The 17,998-nt window shown below is 50.1% G+C and overlaps 1 protein-coding gene across 6 annotated transcripts in view; it reads left to right on the forward strand.

Moving 5' to 3' along the window:
* Positions 1 to 17,998, forward strand: part of TRAPPC9 (trafficking protein particle complex subunit 9) — a 560,212-nt gene that overhangs the window by 158,617 nt on the left and 383,597 nt on the right. For all 6 annotated transcript variants that reach the window (XM_057531917.1, XM_057531923.1, XM_057531919.1 and 3 more), the window contains 3 exons: positions 2,952 to 3,097; positions 10,520 to 10,605; positions 13,588 to 13,714. In XM_057531917.1, the coding sequence (XP_057387900.1) occupies positions 2,952 to 3,097; positions 10,520 to 10,605; positions 13,588 to 13,714 (359 nt within the window). The remainder of the gene's footprint in view (positions 1 to 2,951; positions 3,098 to 10,519; positions 10,606 to 13,587; positions 13,715 to 17,998) is intronic.

Raw genomic sequence — 17,998 nt, forward strand, 5'->3', positions numbered from 1 at the left:
TCTCACCAGGTTCACAGCCACGTCCTGAATCTTCTGTCACACTGGGTGTAATCGCCAGGCCCACACCCTCCTTACGAATTTCTCAAACCTGAGCTTCTCGAAGAAAATGAGAAATGTGTGGTGTCGTTGGGGAGTCCGAGCAGGAAGCCTTGCACTACTGCCCTGGCTGGCGTGGTGGGTCCTCTCCAGCTGTCTCCGTCATGCCCGGACTCGGGACGGTGGGTGACCTTCACGTTGTTCCAAATGTGGACAGGCGTGGCCAGCTTTGGCCATTGCCCATCTGTGCAGAGATATCCAGGAGGTTCTTAGATATGTTTCCCCTGTGAATAAGGTTGAGGAATTAAAAACCAAGAAAGAAAAAGTGAGCTGTTTTTTCCTATGTCATTCTTCTCACCAATATGTATAATATCACTTTCCTAATTAGTGTTCCACCACTGCTTTGCATGGTCCTAATTAGCCACGGTATACTGAGAAGTCAGGTTTTAAAATGTCAACTGTTTCCAAGTGGAATCCCTAAAAATAATCCTTGGTTTGGACACTTCATCCCTGGAATTCTTCTTTACTGTTGGCAGCTTCATAAACCAAATATAATATTATTAGTTCTGCAGAAATTTATGCTAAGTGAATTATATTTCCTTTAGGTCAGGTGCCTTGAATGATTATTTTTCTGGGTGCATTTTATAAACAGACATTTGATGCTAGATTTTGAGTTATAAATGAATGCCATGACTGCTTGTCGGGTTACTTTTCTGGCTGACCATGCCCTCAGAATTCCTCTGCATATTTTAATAACCTTTTATGTGATCTGGAATTTCTGTGCCTGTGTACATGATTCCTAGAATCACAGATGACATCTCATTTTTAGGTGGCGATGGTGGCACAGAGTAGAATGCTATTTGTGTTGCAAGAAAATGGGATCATTTTACAGATGAGTAAACTTAAAGGCTCGAGTAGGCGGTGCTGGTCTAAGGTTCCCAGGCTGCTCTCAACATCACTGGGACCAACGCTTCGTTTCTTTGTCCCTGTGCAGTGTTGTGATCTTTGCGCAGGGACTTGGCTCTCTGTGCCTGTAAACGAGTGTTGTTTTAGGGAGGAAAGAGAAAGGCTTTTGTGCACCTGCTAGGTGACAGGCACTATTACAGGTGCTTGATGCATATTAACTCAGTCCTCAAAGTACCCTGCGAAGGTTCGAAGGTCTCTGCTTCAGACCACTCCCCTTCTCTGCCTGAGTTTGGAATCAGCAGAAAGAAACGTCTGTCTCAGGTGGATGGCAGTGGCTCAGGGCTGTCCACCTGTTCCCCAGCCTCTGGCAGAGCCGGGTGACGGTACGCTTTTTCGTGGGACAGGCCCTGTTCCGTCCGTGCAGAGAGCAGGACTGAATACGTGCTCTCGGCAGGGCCTGAGCGGTGCACGCGCTGGTTCTCCTTCCAAATTTACCACCTCCTTTGGGAGGAGTGAAGGTGGGCAAGAGCGAGGTTAGGACCACTACCCTAAGGATGTCCCTCCTCATGGAAACATGGAACCGGGGAAAGGAGGTGTCCTCCTCCTGCAGAGCATTATCAGGTACCTATTATTTTTCCTATTTCGTAAGTGAGAGGGTTGAGGTCTGGGGCGATGAAGCCGTCTGTGCCCGCTGCCCAGCTGGTAGGTCCTTGAGGCTGCAGTCAGGTCTGTGTCTGCTGAAGCTGCTTCTCAGGAGCAGGCGGATCCCCCTGGGTTGGACGTGGTGGGTGTTAGATGCACATCACACGTGGCACCTCGGCCAGTGCAAGGGCTTGCCCACCCTCGTCCCAGTGCAGCACAGCTGGTATTTTTTTTTTTTTTTTTTTTTAATTTATTTATGGCTGTGTTGGGTCTTCGTTTCTGTGCAAGGGCTTTCTCTAGTTGCGGCAAGCGGGGGCCACTCTTCATCGCGGTGCGTAGGCCTCTCACTATCGCGGCCTCTCTTGTTGCGAAGCACAGGCTCCAGACGCGCAGGCTCAGTACTTGTGGCTCACGGGCCTAGTTGCTCCGCGGCATGTGGGATCTTCCCAGACCAGGGCTCGAACCCGTGTCCCCTGCATTAGCAGGCAGATTCTCAACCACTGCGCCACCAGGGAAGCCCCACAGCTGGTATTTTTTGAATGTGCACAAAGGGCTGGGATTTGCAACTGTTAGGGATAAACTGCTTAGCCTTAAATATATGGTTTTGGAAGATTTAGAAGCTGAGGTTGAAATCCAGCTTTTGGGAGTTCATTCATGCAACATTTATCGAGAGCTCTGCCTTGACGTATTGCACCAGTGCTGGAGAGACAAATGAGGCCCTGGGTACCCTGGCCAGCTGATCGACCCCAGCGTGGGTATCGATTAGCAGACATCCACAGCTGGGAAAGCAATTTAATAAGATACAGACTGTGCAGATGGAAGCCAACGGTGCTGCTACCCTTCACTCGTGGTACCTTTGGGTCGTACGGGTCAAGGTCTGCACTTCTCTTTGCTGCGGGCCTGCCCTTCAGGAAGCGGGGAGGCAGAGGAGGGAACCAACTTCTGCTGAGCGGTGGGCATGGTACCCAGAGCGCTTTGTTGAGTCCTCACAGTGGTTCTGTGAGGGAGGGCGCGTATCTGCATCTTACAGACCAGGAGCCTGAGTGTAGGGGAGGCAGGGCCTGTGCCCAGAGGCGTGCAGCTGGCAGGTGCGGCAGTCCAGGCTTCCGCTGGCCCCTCTGGCCCCAGTGCAGTGGCCCAGGGCCGCGGCTGCTGCCCGGCCGTGGACGTCTTCTCTCCCTGGGATGGTCTGGAGGGGTCGTGTGCAGCCTTCTTCTGCTTTGTCCTGCGAGATTGAGTACTTTTCCTCCCCTCAGTTTATCTGCTGCTTGATTTACTGTCATTCTAACATCTGGTATCTGGTCGTATTTACGCTGAACCCAAGCGAACAAGCAGCTGAAGTATTTTTGTTCCCTTTGAAACCACAGGCGTGTGAAACTGTTGAACCTTCCTGCCAGCCTCCGGCCACAGAAAATGAAAAGCTTGCTGGGCCAGAGCATGTCGACCAAGAGCCCCTTCATCTACTCACCGATCATCGCACACAACCGTGGGGAAGAGCGGAACAGGAAAATAGGTAGGCCGCTCATCCTGGCTTTCTGGCTGTGCTCTGCTGCCCAGCTCCTGGTGGCTCTTCTAGATTTTAAAGCATGAGGCTTGATTGCAGTTCATTTGTGCATGTGTGTATATACCCTCATACAGGTTTATTCATTTTGCTACCTTAGCCAGGCCATTGCCTATAGACCTGACTTTTTGGTATCTGTTTCGTAAAAGACAGTTTTTGTGGAAGTTCTAGAAACCAGAAGACCTCTATTATCTGAGACTTATGTAAACTACAGAAGAGAGGTACTTGGAGATTAGGGTGATTTCCCAAGGCCTGGAGTAACTTCTGAATCATCAAAGGAGATTAAAGGTTGACTTACGTTCAGGACTGACTGGGGCATAAGGACATCGTAGCATTTTCCCTTTTGAGCGCCGGCAGCGCTGGTTTTTTTTTTTTTTTTTTTTAATTTTATAGCTACTTTATTTATTTATTTCTTCATTTTTGGCTGTGTTGGGTCTTCGGTTCGTGCGAGGGCTTTCTCTAGTTACGGCAAGTGGGGGCCACTCTTCATCGCGGTGCGCGGGCCTCTCACTATCGCGGCCCCTCCCGTTGCGGGGCACAGGCTCCAGACGCGCAGGCTCAGTAGTTGTGGCTCACGGGCCCAGCTGCTCCGTGGCATGTGGGATCTTCCCAGACCAGGGCTCGAACCCGCGTCCCCTGCATTAGCAGGCAGATTCTCAACCACTGCGCCACCAGGGAAGCCCATAGCGCTGGTTTTGTAGTGCGCTAACGATCGCCACTTCTGAGATGCCTGGTGACTCAGCAGGGAGAGATGAGCTTGTCTCGGGGCGGACGGGACCGGGAGCGGAACGCTCGCTCCTGAGAATCTCTAGGGCGCTTTTCTTCTTGCTCGGCTCCCCGGCCGCGTCCCAGCCCACGGCTGCTCCTTTCCTTCCTCACTGCAGACCCCAGGGCTCCCTCCGTGCCCTTGCCAAAGCCTGGCCGTGCGGCAGGCCTCATTCCTGGCCAGCTTTCCCCTCCTCGGGCCCCTCGCATTTTGAGATCGTGGTGCCTGCAAGTCGCAGTGACAGAGCTAAAGGATTGAGAGGCCCGTCACTGGTTGGAGTTTCAGTAGAAGACCTGCGAAGCTTCTGCAAGTCAGTGCTCGCTTCTCCTTCTCTCTTCTTTTTTCCTCCTTTTAACTTCTTACCCCGATGTAGGCGAAGGCGTCCTGACTTCCTGAGGCCCTTCTTCCCAGGATGCACGTGTCCTGTCACACCCCGTAGCCGGACGGCGGGCTCTCCTGGCAGTGCCAGCCACGCTCCTTCTGCCTTTCCCGCTCACCTCCCACCTTTCCACTCCTGCTCCTCGGCTCCAGCCACACGGCCGCTTTCTGTTCTTTGGACATGCTGTCTTGTTCCAGTCTCAGGGCTCTGCTCGCTGCGCCTCTGCCTAGAGCTCACCCGCCTGCCCACCTCGCTCAGTCTGTGGGCCCCGCTCAGAGAGGCCGCCTCTGACCTGCACCTCACAGGCCGCTTCTCCCCACTCTCCCCTCACTGCCGGTTGCCCTTCACAGCGCCTCGATGCGTCCCTCTGTTTATGTTCCCGTCCTGCCCGTCTCCCCCCTGCTAGAACAGTGTGGAGTGAATGAAGGAGTGGGGTGGATGGTGTGACCCCATTTTATACACAAGGAAGCTGAGATTCAGGATGTGTAACTGACTCCACAGCAGAGCCTTTGCCCTGTACCGTGGAGCTCAAGGCCAAGCACGACGCACATCCCATAACCTTGGTGGAGATTCCTTACATTCACGCCAGCAGGAGAGTTTCTTGGAGTCTATAAAGATCTCATAAAAAACCTCATTCACAAGTATTAAACCACCTGAACACCTTGAAAAATGAGTGTTTCTAAGCTGTTCCCTAAGACAGAGGGCATAGTGAGGGTAAGAGTGCTAAAACGACCCTGTGCTTTCTGGTGATGCTCACCATTTCTTTGATTCAAGTTGTGCTTTGTAAAATGCTGTCACATTTTAGCTCAGTTTTTGTAGTATTTTTGGAGGAAGTAATTTTTACCTCCCTTTTCCAGATAAGAAACAAACTCAGAGAAATGAGAAACTCCCAACTTTTCAGATCAAGTGTGCTGTTCTAACCAGGGCCCTCCAGCTTTCCCTGATGTGTGCAGCATGCCTGGCATGGGCCTCAGTCAATGACAACACACAGCTGCCCACCTCCCCCATCCTCCAGGTCAACTTCGACAGCGAGGCAGTAATACCCGAGAAGTTGAATATCCTAGAGCTCTGAAACTAGGTCCGCCGCCAGCAGCACCTGGGACTCACCTGTTGAGTTTGGGGAGATCATATGCATGGGACGAACTGAGACTTCGGAAGGCCTCCCGGAGGCTCAGGAAGCAGAGCTGGCTCTTAGGAGCAGGTGGGCTTCTAAGGTGTGGCTCGGAGGGCTGTAGTTAAAACAAGAAAATAAAGGAAGAAATGTGGGGTGATGCCCTTAAAAAATAGCATCTGATTGTAAATTCTGGTACATTTCTGAAAGCAGGAGCCCTAAGTATATAGCTTCGTACAGCCTCAATGTGCGTGTGTGTGCACGTGTGTGTCTCTTGCTTCAGTCCTTCATTGGTTCATTGGTTCCTTCTCTCATCCATCAGTAAACTCCCCCTGAGTTTTCCTGTGTGTCAGGCATGTGGCAGCCCAGCCCTGTGGGTTCTAACGGTGAAAAGTGCAGGTGTGGTCCCTGCTGTCGTGAGGTGTAGGTAGAAGTTAGAGGGAAGTGACAAGTAGTAACTAAATATATTTAAACCGACAGGATTTTGAACTTTCTCTGATATTGTTAGAACGTTTTCCATTTGCATCCTGGGAAATGATTTTGCTCTTTTGTTCTCGCATCCGTCACGTAGGTATGGCTGCCCCTATCACTTGTCAGGCATTGTAAGGGGTGAAAAAAATCAGCGTACACAGATGTATATCGGAGGTCAGGTACTGCCTCTTAGTCCTCCGGCCCCTACCCGCCATTCCCCCTGTGCTGCTTGGGCCGAACATTTCCCTGACTTTCCTGCCAGCCGGCTGCCATTAGGGTCTCCCCGGTGGGGGTGAAGGTGCAGGAGGGCAGGGGCCATTCCGCTCCTGGGGGTCCCCTGGGTGGTGGCGGTGGCGGTGGTGCAGGGTGACCACAGCTGTGGCGGCCCGGGCTGCGGTGGTGGCAGCGGCAGGGGCAGTGGCCCCCCTCTCCATGGTCCAGCAAAGGACGAGCAGTAAATGTCCGTGAAAACGAGCGAGTGACCAGCTGCAGCTGTTTCCTGCTGTCAGCGGGGCAGGCCCGCAGGCACTCTGGTGTGAAGGCAAGTCTTTGACATTCTCGTTTCAGTCTGTCGATTTTGAAAGACAGCCCCAGCCTCCCTACTGCTTCACTGCTCTGGAGAGCGTGCTGGGGAGTCTGGGAGCAGGGGAGCCGGGGGGACATCGTGGTTGAGCAGGGAGGGCGGGTCCCGGGCCCGCTCCAGCGCATGCTGGTGAGCAGTGCGCGTCTGCCAGCGCGGGTGCCTCCTTTGATCTCTTTGGAGGTGGGGAGGGGGCTTGTTCCAGTCCGAGTCTCACTGTTTCTCGATGGTGGGCAGGTCACTTTCTGGGCCCCCTTTCCCCTGGGTGGACCTGGACCTGTCATTACAGAGTTAATGAGGCTCGTCTCTTGGACCTTCTAGGAGTCTCTGGCTGGTCTTTTTGGGTCTCGTTAGGGTTGATGATAAGCCTTCTTCCCTAAAGGACATTTTAGGAAACTTTCACCCATTTTGTTTAGAGAAACTTCCAGAGGCGATCTGGGGGACTGGAAGAGTGAGACTCCTTCTCAGGACCAGCTGCATGATCTGTGGGGCCCCCTTGTTCAAAAATTATGAGGAACTCGGAGACAGAGACAGCGTTAAGCAGAACGTGGGCGCCGAGCCTGGCACAGTGCGGCTGCAGGGTCACTGCCCGTGGAGCTGGCCTTTCCTCTTCATTTTCTTCCTCTCTGGTCTTTAGAAACTGCTGAGGCTTCCTTTTATGAAGAGAATACCCTGCATTTGCTGCAGAGGGCTTCCACCTTACCCAGTGATTCTCACGACCGTGTGATGCTGCAAGGGTTGTGTTCCCAACTTACAGATGAGAAAATTAAGACCGAGTGATTATAAGTTCCTGCCCTGGGTCAGGGAGCTAGTCAGGACAGAGCTCAGGCTGTGTCCATGGTTTGTGACTCAAAGCCCAGGGACCTTTTCCTTTAAATACGGCTCCGCATAACAGTGAGGAGCACCTGTTCATCTGGGCTGGGGATAAATTCAGTGGATGACGCAAGATTTTGGGGGATATAACAGAAACTTCAGCCGAAATGCATGCAAGTTGTTGAAGACCCATGGGTACAAACGTGTAACTTACATTTGGGGCTTCTGATATCTTTTTAGCAGCAGACTCATCAGCGAGGACCTGCCTGGAGCTTTGAAGAATCGCATGTCTTTCACCTAGAGTCCCGATCTCTATAAATGAATCTTATAACTGGGGGAGTTATCACAGCACGGGGCACAGAATATTAGAGAAGAAGAAACCCTTGAGGGCAGTTCCTGAGACCATTTTCCACGCCAGCTTGGAATAATTGACCAGTCTTTCCATCTGTGTGTTGCTAGCGTCTCTGTCGTCCGAGTTAAACTCCGCGCCGAGGTGATGGCTGTGCACGTCCTGAGCATAATTTGCGCTAGGACTTGGTGGTGGAGCTGGGCTTCTTGCCTGGGTCGACAGCTGCCCCGGAGGAGGCTTGGTGGCCTGGCCAGGCCGGAGCTGTCAGATGGCCTTGGGCTGCCACGGGCCTCCCTGGGCTGCAGTTGTGCCGTCTACAGAGACCGGGCGCCAGAAGCTCACTGGGAGGATTCTTCTGAGGGTCAAGTGAGATAATGTTCCTGAAGTATCCAGCAGCCTTTCTCGTAAGGCTCTGAGCAGCGCTGTGTGCACTGTCCAAGGTGCTGGGGATGCAGTGAGAAATCAGGAGTGTCACCTGCCAGCTGGGTCCAGCCCGTGTGGTGGAAGGAGACGAGCTTGTCAACAAAAGCCCCTGAAAGAGGCTGTTTGTCCACGGCTAAGAACACACACGGGGGCCGTGCAGTACAGTGTGGGGAGGGCCTGATACAGAAGGGTGTTTAATAGCCTTCAGTGCTGTTCCTTCGTGTGGTTTCTGGGACAAAATATCGAGGAAGGGGCCCCACCGTGTGCTTTGACACACTAAGGCTTAGGAAGGAGATGATCTCCTCTCAGACATAAATAACTATTCCTGTAATCAGGGATTTATCTTAGGTTTACCTTTAGTGACTAGGACTGTGCAAGTATAAACGATTCCTTTCAGAACCCCAGGAAAATGAATTTTGAAATGATGGTTATTTGACCATGGTAGAGAAGACAAAGAGTTCCTTCGCTATCAGGCATAGCAAGCTGTTAAAACAAATGACGTTTTCATCGGCCGTGAGGAAGGGCTGGGGTGCTGGCCGCCGAGGCAGTGATGGGTTCAGTGATGCTGCTGAAGGTGGGGGTGGAAGCACCGTGTCTCTGCAGAAGGACTTCTGTGACCCCTCCCTCCCGCAGAGGTTCTCAGCCTGAGGCTGGGTGAAGAGAGGTGGGTTTCTGGAGCCAACGGGGGGAGAGCAGCAGCCTGGGAGCAGCAGAGGCTTTGGGGCCAGGCACACGGGAGTTGGACTCGGCTGCCTCATTCATTAGGGCCATCGATGGTGGACGGTTCCGTGTTCCTTGTTGGTGAATGAGGGTGATATTTGCTCTGCTGACCGCTTCACTGTATTGTCAAGAGGCTGAAATGGGTACCTGCTTGTGCAAGCATTTTGAAAACTAACTCACCTGGTGGGCTCCTTATTCATTGCATGCAATTTCAGGATGCCAACTCTGGGTCACATTGCGTGCAATTTCAGGATGCCATAGGTTTGGTGCAACCTGTCTTAGTCTCTGTGCAGGGGACCTGGTGTGAAGTGTTTGGGAAAAATGGTGTCTTTATGAAAGCTGAAGAATTCTAATCAGTAAATCTTAGTATCTACTGTAGAAAAAACCCTTTAACCACCACTGTCCAGTCTAGATACTTCTCCGAGTTCAAAGACCTGGGCTTGAATCCCTGCTGCCCCACTTACTGGCTGTCTGATTCCTAGCACATTTATTAACCTCTTTGGACCTTGAGTACCTGCCTTGTAACAGTGGGATTGTAATATCTACCTCACCAGGTCATTATGAAGAGTGAGAGACAGCCTTCCAAGGCTGGACAGTACCTCCTGCCCAACACGTGTTACTTGGTTCTGAAGCCCCTTCCAGTTTGCCTAGTGGAGAATCTTAAGGGGAGGAGAGGGCAGTGGAGTGGGGATGGGGACCGTATTAGTTTTCTTTTGTGTGTAACAGATGACCACTAATTTAGTGGCTTAAAGAACACAAGTTTATTTTCTCACTGTTACTGTCATGAGTCCAGCATGTGTTAGCTGGGTCCTCTGCTCAGAGTCTTGCAGGCTGAAATCCAGGTGTCAGGTGGGGCTGTGTCCTCATCTGGAGGCTCGACTGGGAAGGATCTGTTTCCAGGCTCCCTCAGGTTCTTCATCCATTCCTTGTGGTTGTAGGACTGACGTCTCTGTTCTCTTGCTGGCTGTCAGCTGGACCACTTTCAGCTCATAACAGCTGCTCTTGGGTCCTGGCCACATGGCCTCCTCTGTACATCCTCTCATGCTTTGAATCTTTTCACTCAGGATGGGTATGTTCCCTTCCAAGGGCTCACCTGAGTAGGCCAGGCTCTCCTAGGATAATCTCCCATTGATTAAGTCAAAAGCTACTGCTTGGGGGCCTTCATCACATATGGAAACCCCCTTCCCCTTTGTTATATAGCATAGCCTATCGTCATATCCACACTCGGGGGGAGAGGATGACACAGCATGTACACCAGGGGCCGGGAGTCTTGGGGGTCATCCCAGAATTCTGCCTCCCGCAGGTGTTGGACTGCAGCTGGCCTGGGAGTGGACAGGGAAGAGAAGCCACCGTCTTCTCTCACAAACTTAGGGAGGGGAAAGAGAAACCACGCTATGTGCCACTTAAAATTGACCACAGAGCCATCTTCCTAAGTACCAGCCTCTGGGCCTGCAAAGGTCTGTGTGACGTATGGCTCTACACCAAGAATAGTGCTGTCTGGATTGATTCCAGTTTCGTGCAGCTGCGTTTGGCACTGAGGGAGGGAGGCATCAGTCACAAGGCATCCAAGTGGCAGGGATGATGTGCTTTGCATTGGAGAAAGCTAGCAGTAAAATAGCTTTAAACTGTGTATCTCAAGATGATCACAATGCCCACTGCTTCATTGGAAAAAATAAATTGCCAGAGGAGTAATCTGAAACCATGTGAAACATGCAAAAACACCAGCTAAAATGTGGATTCTTTTGTGTGTATATATTTCTAGATTTCCAGTGGGTTCAAGGAGATGTGTGTGAAGTTCAGCTGATGGTATATAACCCAATGCCATTTGAACTCCGAGTTGAAAACATGGTATGTATCATGAATCATTTGACCCTTTTGGGCTAAACATCAACTTACCATTAAAGTAAGTTTTTTACTTAATATTTGAGGCATACTGCCTATAATCTATGTCTGTTTTTAATATTTGTTTTGCCAAAGATTATAATCTTTTTGTGAGTGAAGACTACGTCTTGACATTCTCGTGTCTTTAGTGCTTGGTACTCAGTGAGATGTGTGAGTCAATGAACAAAGACATCTGGGATTTGAACACACACAGAGCTTAGTTGATTGCATATAAGATTTGAAATAATTATATTAAAATTTACATGAGATTAGCGAGGTTACAAACCCTGTATTGTGCCCCCCACTCAATATCACTGTTACTGCACTGCTACAAGATGATAAGATGATCAAGGCCTAAGGGAAGAGCGAGCTCTTTATTCATAAGAGAATAAATGACTGCACTGCGAATACGAAGTTTCCCTCAGGTTTGAAATCTGATGTTCTGTTTCTGTGTTTGTGTACGGCGTTAGAGGCTCACTTTTTGCAGTGCTGTCCATTGGAACTGCTCCCCTAATTCTGCAGTGAGCGGGAAGGAGATTCGTATGGCTCTCCAAGCTAGACCTAGTGTTTCCAGAGCAGAGCCCTCCGACAGCGGGTGGATTGCAGTCCTCAAGTCTTCTCTATGCTTATTATTGTATAGAACCGCTTTGTAAATTTTCGGCACTGTGCGAAGGATGGTGCTGAGCTGGGCGACCCCTTCCTTTGGGGTTTTATGACTCGTGTTCAGGGTGGGAGGCGGTCTGTCCGTACAGGTGTCCTGCTGAGTGCCCGCGCCGCGCGTCAGGCCTGGCCCCTGCCGTGACCTTGGTCAGAGCCGTGGTGGGGTGTACGAGGGGCTGCAGGAGCCGCGTGGAAAGTTAGGGGAGACCCCACTGCGGACACAGGGTGAGCGGGAGCTCAGAGGCAGACTGGGAGTTATCGAAGATGATGTTTAGGCCTCCGGCGTGAGGCATGGTTTTCCCAAATCTGTTGGAGCTCTTAGAAATTCAGCTGAATATTAAGCTTACCACCCTGAGGTCAGTCCGAGAATGACCTGTAAGGATGAGTGTTCCCTCCTCCTCCTGTTGCACAAGAATGTGCCAACCTTAGGTTTTAGCTCTTGGTCAGGCCCTTTAGTGACTTTCTGTCTCTTGGCCTAAACCAGGAATAATAGTTGTTTAGAGAATTTCCCCCAAAGTGGTTAAAGTATCATATGCCTGCTGTTCTTTCTTATACATATTTTTAGTCTTAAAAAGAAAGTTTCATTTATATCTGGTTGAAAAGTAATATGTGCTTTTTATAAAAAATGAGGAAGAACAAAGAATAAAATAAGTTACCACTAGGAGATAGCCCACAAATCATGTTCAGAATTTAAAAATTAAATTATGGAATATTTCAAGCATATGAAATGTTACAGGGAATAATAAGCCCTTGTATATCCACCATTCACATTTAGCAAATGCTCACAGTTGGCCGTATTTGCTTTAGCTATTTTAAAAAGAAATCAAATGCCAATACATTTTGCCTGGAGACAATAGCCATCTAATTGGTTTCTCTGCTTCCATTCTTGGCCACGACATCTGTTTCACACATGGTTAGATCATTTCATGCTTTTGCTCAGACTCTGGGCACAGGTGTGCTCATTGTTATTGGAGAGCCTTTGCTTCTGGGTGCTTTCTGTAGACAGAGTTAGGAAAAGTCTGCATGCATGCACACATAGACACGTGCTTACACACGTACCTACGTGCATACATCTGCACGTGTATGTACATGCATATACGTGTGCCCTTAGGCATGCATATACACAATCCAAATACAGACTTCATACATTCTGACTTCACAGCCATCCCTCCAATTCTAGTTAGTCTCCGTAGGGTTCTTCTCGCCTTCCTCCATTCCGCATCGGCGTCCTTCCCTCCAGTGTGAGAACCTGGGCTCCCAGCAGCATTAGCACGCTTCTCGTCTGCTTGCTCCTGGGATAGGCCTAAGATAGTTTCAGGATTGCTTCGACCATAGCACTGCAGAAAACAGCCCCCCCGGGAAGAATCCAGGATCCCTCCTACATTTACGTCTTCTTTAATGTATCTCAGCCATCTTCTGTAGATTTCAGTGCGGGAATCTCACAGACCACTCATTAGACTTATTCCAAGATAGGGGATGTTTTTGACCTCTTGTTAATGATATTTGTAATATTTTATTTTCTAATATGTTTTGTTTATTGCTAGATTATAGAAATACTTTTGCTTTTTTAATGCTGACTTTGTTACTTGGCTAAGTGCTCTTGTTAGTTCAGTTTTCCTTGTAGGTTCCACAGGGTTTTCCACAGTTTTTGTGTGTGTGAATAATTGTCTTCATGCCATTTCTTTCTCCTCTTGGCTGTTGTGCTGGGTGGGGCCTCTGTTACAGTGTTGAGGAGAAGAAGGTCCTGAGCGCTGAGAGGTCCTGCAATCACGGGGCAGCCCCTGGAGGCCAGGGAGCCTGTGTCGTTCGCCGTCAAGCATAGGGCCTGGTGCTTAGTGAAGTGAACTGATAATTCACAGATGCACTGGTGGAAGGATATTAACTGATGATCTATTTCCACACTTCATGGTTTTCATTTTGTTTGTAAATAAAATATTTTATTTTTTCTTTTTATTTACATTCCAACTTGGTAAAACAAGAAAGCAGAACAAATATTAAAAATACATCGAGCGGAGCTAATATTAAAGATGGAATTGTTGTTCAAGCACCCACAGTGCTGTCCATTTCGAGATTGTTTTGTGTTCATCGCACTTTGAGGACATCTCTACAATTCCCTGTGGACTTTTACAAGAGCCGCCAATGAGCCTTTTCCTTCTGAGAGTCTCTCAGACGGGGCTCTCCTGTGGGCAGGACACGATGCTTCAGGGCCAATCGGGGACTGACCAAGAGCGGCGGCTTTGGGATTGGGTTAGGGCCGTGCTCACTGCTGTCCTCTGTCACCTGCTCCAGGGGCTGCTCACGAGTGGAGTGGAGTTTGAATCTCTCCCCGCGGCGCTCTCCCTCCCGGCTGAGTCTGGTCTTTACCCAGTGACGCTTGTTGGGGTCCCGCAGACGACGGGGACGATTGCTGTGAATGGTAAGCAGGTTTGGGGGCTGCTGGCTCCTGTGCCGCCCGGCATTCCGATCTTCGCCCGTTAACAGGTCACGGATGGATGGCGGTGCTGTGGGACACGCCACGAACCACATAGAGCGTGCGGGATGTGGAGGGCACTCCCCGCGCTCCTGTCTGTCTTCCCCGGAGCCTGCAAACACGCTCCAAGGTTCTCCCACTGCGGTTAAAACCCCCTGCCCACCCCCGCACCCCGAGCCCACGATTTCCTCTCGCTGTGGCCTCATCTACTGTCTCTCCTTCTGAGCAGACCTCTTCAGAGAGCTGTCTGTACACGCTGAATCTGCTCTTCCACCTCTGTGCTGGTTCTCTAACCCGCCGCATCCTGCCCATCCAGCCATCACCTCACCAAAACTGCTGTCACTGAGGCCGCTGGCAGTATTTTTCTGGCTAAATCCGGTGCCTACATTTCAGATTTTGTCCAACTCCACTGCTCAGCAGCCTTTGGCACCGCTGCCCGCCTCCTTCCTGGGTGCGCTCGCCTGGTCACCCTCGCGTCTCTGCCGCCTCTCCTGCCTGTCATTCTGGGGCAGGGTCTTCTGCAGGCACTTCTTCTTCAGCCCAACCCTTCAGTCTGCACCCAACTCTGTTCTTCCCTCCCACCCTCTTGCTTCCCCTTGCCTGTCCTCCCTCCCCCACCCCCTCCCGCCCTTCCTCTCTCCTCCCCTCCTTTCTCCACCTGCTGTCTCTCGGCAATCCCATCAGACTCATCTACTTTCCTGGCTTCAGGTCCCATCTCCATGCTGCTGATTCCCAGGGCCACGTCTCCTGTCCAGACCCCTTTCCTGGACCTGCACATCCAGCCGCTTCCCACCCGTCTTCCTGGCTCTCGTGGGCACGGCACATACAGCATGTCCCAACTGGAGCCTGTCACCTCATCCCCCAAGCTGCCCTTCCCGCTGTGGTCCCGTCCCAGTGAGGGCATTGCCGTCTGGCCAGTTGCCCTACCCGGGCACTGGGAGTCATCCTTCCCTGCTCCTGTCTCCTCCTCACTGCCCACTGCAATACTGACCGTGTCATCAGCGCCCTCTCCACCTCCACAGCCGCTCTGGTCTGGCAGAACATGACCCTCTTCTAGAGTTTGTCACAGAAGCATCAGGACTGGTGTTTCTGCCCTCACTCTTTCCGTATTGCAGCCACGTGGCCTTTGCACAGGGCAGATCTGGCCCTGTCATCTCTGGGCGGGAAGTCTTAGCGCCTTCACCACGCGCTTTCCATCAGGGCTGCACGCTTACGTTGGCTGCGGAGCCCTGTGCGCGCGGGCCCTGCTCATCTCTGCCGGCTCATACGGCTCCTGTCCTGGAAACACGCCACGCTTTCCTTCTGTTGGTGTGCCTCCAGACGTGGTGGCCCTGGTGCTTCTCCGGTGCCTAGCCCAGCCTTCCTTTCCCCCTGGAGCTCGTCCTCGGCTTCCCTCTGCTGGATCGGGCCCTCCTTCCCGTCACTGATCGCGGCGGCTTGTTGGCCTTTTCCTTGCCAGCCTCGTCTGTCTTGCCCGGCTGGATCCTCACACCTGGCACGTAGTAGTCTTAGCTGTTTGGCGGCTGAAAGAACAGACATTCACTGGGGAAGGTGCTCTCTCTCGCGCGGTGAGGCAGCAGCGTCCTAGGTGAGGGTGCGTGGCAGGCAGTGCTGAGATGGGCCGGGCCCCGGCTTGTGGGCAGTGGGGGAGGGGCGACCCAGAACGGGAGGTGGGTGGAGGGGGGCTTCTCCTGACAAGTGACCCTGAGGTTTGGAGGCGAACTAGGGGTTCTCCGAATGAGTGGGATGGGGAGTAAGAGGGATCCAGGCAGGGAGAACATCTGGTCCAGGCTCTTACTTACCTGGTGGTAAGAGAGAACAGGGTGCAGAGGGAGCTGGAGGGGGCTCAGAATTAACTGGTCTAAGGCAGAGGGGTGTAGTGATGAGGCTGGGAAGGCAGACAGGGCCGACCCAGAGGGCCTCGTGATTCTTGCTGAGGGCAGTGTGGGCTGCTGCGTTATTTGAAGAGAGGAGAGAGATGGTCTGACGGGCGGTTCAGAGCCGCTCCAGGCTGCTGTGTTGGAGAGCGGGTTGGAGGCGGGCAGGACAGGAGGAAGGAGACCAACTAGGAAGCTCCAGCCGTAGTCCAGGTCTCGAGAAGATGTCAGACATCGGACCCCAGCTGCGGCTGGGAATAGAGCAGAGGAGACAGATGAGAGAGAAGTAGCCAGGACCGAAAGGCTTGATTCAGAGTGACGCACGGCCGAGGACCAATATGTCCACGGGTGAGTAGTGAAGCCTTGGTGACAGAGGTCCCTGGGACAGACTAGTTGGTGTCCATTGTTTGGGGAGCCTTATGTGTGAAGTGTCACTGGACATAACACACAGGATTGTCATCAGATTTTCAGTTTATTTGCAGTCACCTTCAGCAATGGGCGAGGAAAGGAAAATGATTGATTTTAATTCAGAAACTGGAAACAAAGGTTGCTTCGTAGACAAAGCCATATCCTATCAGGTTTCATAGAAAGAACAGTATGACAGGGCTTCGTGCCAGCTGTGGGTTTCTGGGGAGGAAAAGGTTCGCAAGTTAAATTAAAGGAGTCTTAGAAGGAACATACTTTAAAAAAAAGGAAATGTGGGTGCCGTGAATTGGGGTTATTTTAAGTTGAGGGGCCAGTTGGAACTGGTGGAAGGTAAAGGGGAGCCTTGATGAGGCTGTACCAGGTACCAGCTTGCTTCTTGTTGAGTGTGTAGCCACTTAATATGAATGCAGAAAAATTGTCACCCTAGGCATTTAGCCATCGAGTATTATTTGATTTTGTTACACAGTGAATGTTGTTTATAATAATTATCTCAAAATTTCAAAAGCCATTTTAAAGCTTTGCTTAAACAATTTCAAGTGCTTGTCTAACCCATGGAGGGTTTTTTTTTTTTTCATGGAAATTTTGCTAATCTTATATTATAGTACTTGTACACATTGAGCAGACTTGCCATATCACGTAACAGCTATAAAAACAATAATTGACTCTTGAACTTTCATCTCTCAACAGAAGATTTTGAATCATTTTTTTCAAATACTTATTAAGTTACATTATGTCCTGGAAAGGAATACAAGCTATCACTTTCATTTTAGAGATGGATAAACTTGAAAAGCAAATTAGTAAAAGGATGAGGCACTCATTAATAAGTTCTGTGAGATTTACAGTTTTTTTTTTTTTTTCCTTTTTTTTTTTTTCAAACATCTTTATTGAAGTATAATTGCCTTACAATAGTGTGTTAGCATCTGCTTTATAACAAAGTGAATCTGTTATACATATACAATATGTTCCCATTTCTCTTCCCTCTTGCATCTCCCTCCCTCCCACCCTCCCCATCCCACCCCTCTAGGTGGTCACAAAGCACCGAGCTGATCTCCCTGTGCTATGCGGCTGCTTCCCACTAGCTATCTATTTTACATTTGGTAGTGTATATATGTCCATGACACTCTCTTACCCTGTCACATCTCACCCCACCCCCTCCCCATATCCTCAAGTCCATTCTCTAGTAGGTCTGTGTCTTTATTCCCGTCTTGCCACTAGGTTCTTCATGGCCTTTTTTTTTTTTTTTTTCCCTTAGATTCCATATATATGTGTTAGCATACTGTATTTGTTTTTCTCTTTCTGACTTACTTCACTCTGTATGACAGACTCTAACTCCATCCACCTCATTACAAATACCTCCATTTCATTTCTTTTTATGGCTGAGTAATATTCCATTGTATATATGTGCCACGTCTTCTTTATCCATTCATCTGTCGATGGACATTTAGGTTGCTTCCATGTCCTGGCTATTGTAAATAGAGCTGCAATGAACATTTTGGTACATGACTCTTTTTGACCTATGGTTTTCTCAGGGTATATGCCCAGTAGTGGGATTGCTGGGTCGTATGGTAGTTCTATTTGTAGTTTTTTAAGGAACCTCCATACTGTTCTCCATAGTGGCTGTATCAATTTACATTCCCACCAACAGTGCAAGAGTGTTCCCTTTCCTCCACACCCTCTCCAGCATTTATTGTTTCTAGATTTTTTGATGATGGCCATTCTGACCGGTGTGAGATGATATCTCATTGTAGTTTTGATTTGCATTTCTCTAATGATTAATGATGTTGAGCATTCTTTCATGTGTCTGTAGGCCATCTGTATATCTTCTTTGGAGAAATGTCTATTTAGATCTTCTGCCCATTTTTGGATTGGGTTGTTCGTTTTTTTGTTATTGAGCTGCATGAGCTGCTTGTAAATCTTGGAGATTAAT

This window comes from Balaenoptera acutorostrata, chromosome 17 (assembly GCF_949987535.1).
Source record: "Balaenoptera acutorostrata chromosome 17, mBalAcu1.1, whole genome shotgun sequence".
In the NCBI taxonomy this organism is placed as follows: domain Eukaryota; kingdom Metazoa; phylum Chordata; class Mammalia; order Artiodactyla; family Balaenopteridae; genus Balaenoptera; species Balaenoptera acutorostrata.